Source organism: Chenopodium quinoa, unplaced genomic scaffold (assembly GCF_001683475.1).
Source record: "Chenopodium quinoa cultivar QQ74 unplaced genomic scaffold, ASM168347v1, whole genome shotgun sequence".
In the NCBI taxonomy this organism is placed as follows: domain Eukaryota; kingdom Viridiplantae; phylum Streptophyta; class Magnoliopsida; order Caryophyllales; family Amaranthaceae; genus Chenopodium; species Chenopodium quinoa.
The window spans coordinates 15,227-19,672 of NW_018744329.1; the positions used below are offsets into that span (position 1 = coordinate 15,227).

At 32.3% G+C, this 4,446-nt stretch overlaps 1 protein-coding gene across 1 annotated transcript; it reads right to left on the reverse strand.

Annotated features, from left to right (window-relative positions):
• Nucleotides 1–224: 224 nt before the first annotated feature.
• Nucleotides 225–1,926, reverse strand: LOC110696250 (protein NRT1/ PTR FAMILY 1.1-like). The gene is made up of 3 exons (XM_021873529.1): nucleotides 1,596–1,926; nucleotides 1,153–1,370; nucleotides 225–950 (listed from the first exon to the last, which is right to left on the reverse strand). The coding sequence occupies exons 1-3, from the start codon at nucleotides 1,744–1,746 to the stop codon at nucleotides 504–506; spliced, it is 816 nt and encodes a 271-aa protein (XP_021729221.1). The 5' UTR covers nucleotides 1,747–1,926; the 3' UTR covers nucleotides 225–503.
• Between the last annotated feature and the right edge of the window lie 2,520 nt (nucleotides 1,927–4,446).

Here is a 4,446-nt window from a genome sequence, read left to right on the forward strand (position 1 = left end):
GATTAAGAACAGTTATGGATGGTTAAGTTCCAGTCCTCTTCCAATTATTGTTGTGTGGGATCAAACACACGGTCGTCCCTACTAAATACAGTCCCAATACTGCACAACAACCAATTGGAATTTTTTTTTTTTTTTTTTTTGGGTTAAAGGGGGTAATATATTAATTAGGTGCTAAAATAGCACTAGAAGAAGAAAACAAAACAGAGTCAAACGAGGGTGGGGGGTTAAAATACTTAAGTCATTACAATTAAACATAAACATGTCTGAGATACAAGCTATAAAACTAGATTTAGTACAACGACCATCCACAAAAGGATCATATCGGCACCTAGGCCATTAGGTTAAAAAAAAAAATGAAATGTACTCATGATACTCTTTAGAAGAACTAATCATGTCAAGAATATGATAAACTATGTTTACATACTACTAATATAGTAGGTAATATGCATGTATGATAACTATTTTAGTAATCTAATAATAAAATTTGGAAATAGCATAGTATGTTACGAACAAAACATACCAATAAACAAGCTGTCCTTGACCTTGACATGAACATACAACGGTGACCCGAAAAAGAAGGCTACAAGAGAAAGGACCATAAGACAAACAGGCACACCGAATCCGATTGGCCACCCGAATTTATCTTGAATGAACACAATAACTGTCAATGCAATGATAGTTGCCAACCCTGTTGAGGCATAATACCAGTTGAAGAAACTATCTAGAACTCTTTCATTGTTGGGATTGTCTTTGTTGCTCACTTGATCAGCTCCGAAAGCTAACGAACACGGCCTCACGCAACCGGCTCCTATGGAGATCAGGCCGAAAGAGCCGAACAAGACAAGGAATTGGATCGGTGTAGCTGATGAACAGCTCTCTGAACTAGACTTTGCACAGGGTGCTGGTTTTAGTGCTGGGACTACGGAAGTCAACCAAAGTAAACTTGTTCCCTAATGAAAATGATCACGATTATTACGTGCTGTTAGAAATCAAATACGACATGCTTGGATTGGGGGTAATGTTTAACGGCATACCAGGGTAATAAGAGAAAATAAAGTGGAATTTCTCTTTTATTTTTTCTTATTACCTCCGATCCAAGCAAGTCGTAAGTTAAGACTAATGAAAAAATACCCGATCTAAAAGTTAACTTACAAGAAGACTACAGAAGGTTCCAAAAGCTATGACTCGAAATCGACCAAAGTAAGAATCGGAGAGAAAACCTCCAACAATAGCCAACGCATTGGAAATTCCAGACCATAACGATAATACAATAACTCCTTTTGCAGCTTCCAAGTGATAAACATTCATCAAGTAAAATATCATGTTTGGCAACAAACCATAACTTGCTACTTTCTCAAAAGCCTCATTCACTGTCCACCAAATGAAAAAAAAAACAAAAGTTAAACCGAAGAAATTCATCAAAAACGACTATTTTCTAAATTCATGCTCATTAAAGTATGAGTATATGTTAATATCCGAGATTGAACAATCTCACACACATGAACTAGCAAGTCTAGCATTATGAGCTGAGATCGATCAGTAATCTCAGATATTAAAAGGAATATGAAAAGGCAAAATCTTTAGAATGTACTTACCAATAATAAAAGGCATGGTAATTATACCACCCTTTTTCTTAGACTTAGGAGTAGTTTCATGCTGATCTGAGTTATTGTTATTATCTGGTAAAATCGCCATTTTTTCCATCTTCTCTTCTGTCAATTCTACCCTGCTTTCTTCCAAAGCCATTTGTAAAATCCTCTATTTATATTTAAACTATAAAGAGTTTGAAATATACAATATGATATGATCTTCTAGGAAATGAGAAATTTGCGACAAATTATTTGGGAGTGTGACTTTTTATAACATATTTATGGATTATTATGGAGGTGTATTTGAAAAGCTGTACACGCTAGTTGCATTAATGCTTTCATAGTGTTTGAGTCAATAGCCAAATACTTTACGACCTCTTTTAAATTATTATATAATTTTCCTTAAAAAATAATAAGAGTAATAATAAAATTAAAAAAGTTTTTCTATATAATAACATTCTTAATTTCACTTTTCTACGTTGTGTCCCAATATATATCACTTTCCACTGTAACCTCAGTAAATTTTGTTTTCATACGGTAACCTTGCCGTTATCCCGCCGTTAATAAATTCCGTTAGTAGGGTCAATTCTCCATTTATTAATATTTTTTTATCGATTTGCGCATTAGAAAATGTTTCGTTAAAGGTTTTGGAGGCTATATTGGCCCTTAAGAGTCCAAATTGAGCTCATATTTGGTAAAAAAAAAAAAAAAAAAACTTAAATGCCTCGTTTTGCTTATTAAGAAATGTCTCGATTTGCATGTTCACGTTTTAATACGCAAAACAAGCCATTTATGTTATTTTTTTCGTGAAATTTGAGCTTAATTTGGACCTATTAGAACAAAATAGCCCCCAAATCTTTTAACAGAACATTTTCCAATGCGCAAATCGATAAAAAAAATATTAATTAATGGAGAGCTGCCCCACTAATAAAATTTATTGACGGCAAGGTTACCGTGTGAAAATAAAATATATTTGGGGTTACAGTGTGAAAAGTTATATACATTGGGATACAACACAGAAAAGTGAAATTAAAAAGGGTTGCTATATAGAAAAACCCAATTAAAAAAGATTTTATGATTTTGTTTACCATTTACTATACGCGTGATCCTCGTGGCCTCGTTGGTAACCCTTAGAAAATATCCTAATAAAGTAATAATACAAATACAATAGGAATATTCCTGATTCCATCATTGTCACTTTTGTTAGCTACTAGAGGGCATTATCGTTATTTTGTTGCTTTAGTTTCGGCTTTTATCGATGATACAGTATAATATGTAGCAAGAGAGCGTGACAAAAAAAGAGTCGAAATTTTCATTCATCCCTTATTTAAATCAAAAACTTAAGTTGATGCATGGTTTAAACTCAACATTGATTTATATGAAATACGGAGTATATTTTATCAGAGAGGATGAATATTATATATGTTAAAAATTGTCCTTGTTGGGTGGATGTTTAGTTGATAAAGTTTTGAGAGTGGTATCTGTCTATCCGAGAGTTGGATCGAATTATGTCCAAGTATATGCTATAGTATTTCATTATTCAATGTGAATACGTACTCTCCTTCAACCTCTATCTTTTCGTATGGCTCTCAATCCTCTGTGAAAGCATGTGTGTATATTAATTTGACTATATATTGTTATCATGGACAATTTACAAGTGATGGGTTTTGACAAATTTATTTCTAATTTGAGATACATATATTGTTGTGGTTGTGTTGTGGGTCAAGACTAATAACAAACTTTATGCACAGAGAAATAGAAATTACTACTCGTAGAAGGTACGTAGATAGATATAGAACTTAATTAAGATGTTTGATTGGCATAACACTAGAAAATAGAATTTTTGGAACCTAATCATTTAAAATTGATCCCCAAATCCGAATTAGTCCAAAGGATGAAAAAAAAAAAAAAAAAAAAAAAAAAAACTTTAAGTCAATAATGACAAGTTGACTTTTCCCACTTTCTAATTGAAGATAATGTTTATGATGAACAACCATAATAAGCACGATATTAAGCTATTTACTTTAGGAAAAATTATAAAGGAATTTTCTTTACAAAAGATAATTTTCAGGCAAACTTATTGAAGATTTGTGACATCATCAAAATTTATCTTTTATCCCATTAGAAAAATGAATAGAGTAGCAAACATTTAGCAGCTCATATCAACGCTACAAGTATAAAATTGGCAAAAAAATCATAAATTAGGGGGACACTACCTATTTTTTCATTTTTTTATATCTTGTTGATAAATATTTATTTTTTTTAATTAAATGGAATAGGGGAATGCAAGGGTGATTTTATTGAATAAAAGTCAACCGGCACTTGCCACATTATCCCTATGAGATACTCCACATAAATTATCAAACACTCCTAAAATAATAATATCGTGCTTTAGAATTGCTCTCGGATAATTTTAGAGGTTGCATCATTTTTTACGGTGTGGTATGTGTTCCATTGATATATATATGCAATAGACACTCAATTTCACAAATCTGTAATATAAATCTCCCAACTTTAATTTGTATTCCCTCGCACACTACAAACAATAAAACTAAGAATCCTAGCCACCATGACTAACAACATGAGATCTCATTATATTATAGAGAACTGACTATTCGATATAACGGACTGCAATCACTACACGATATAACAGACTGCAATCACTATATTGTAGGTGATCTTTACTGACTAAAGATCTGAAAAGGAAGAAGAGTATATGAGGCTTACCATCAATGATATGGCTACTGATGTATCAATGGAAGCACTTATTAGGTTAAACTATGATGGCTAAGTTTGAAGAGTGAACAAAGAGTTTAAACTATGATGGCTAAGTTTGACGAATGAACAAAGAGTTTAA

What these genes read in the sequence shown, in the direction of transcription:
- LOC110696250 (XM_021873529.1), bottom strand. Translation starts at nt 1,746, where the DNA reads ATGGCTTTGGAAGAAAGCAGGGTAGAATTGACAGAAGAGAAGATGGAA. An exon ending in TACCATGCCTTTTATTATTG is followed by an intron (nt 1,371 to 1,595) that starts GTAAGTACATTC and finishes TTTGGTGGACAG; the next exon opens with TGAATGAGGCTTTTGAGAAA. An exon ending in GAACCTTCTGTAGTCTTCTT is followed by an intron (nt 951 to 1,152) that starts GTAAGTTAACTT and finishes CATTTTCATTAG; the next exon opens with GGAACAAGTTTACTTTGGTT.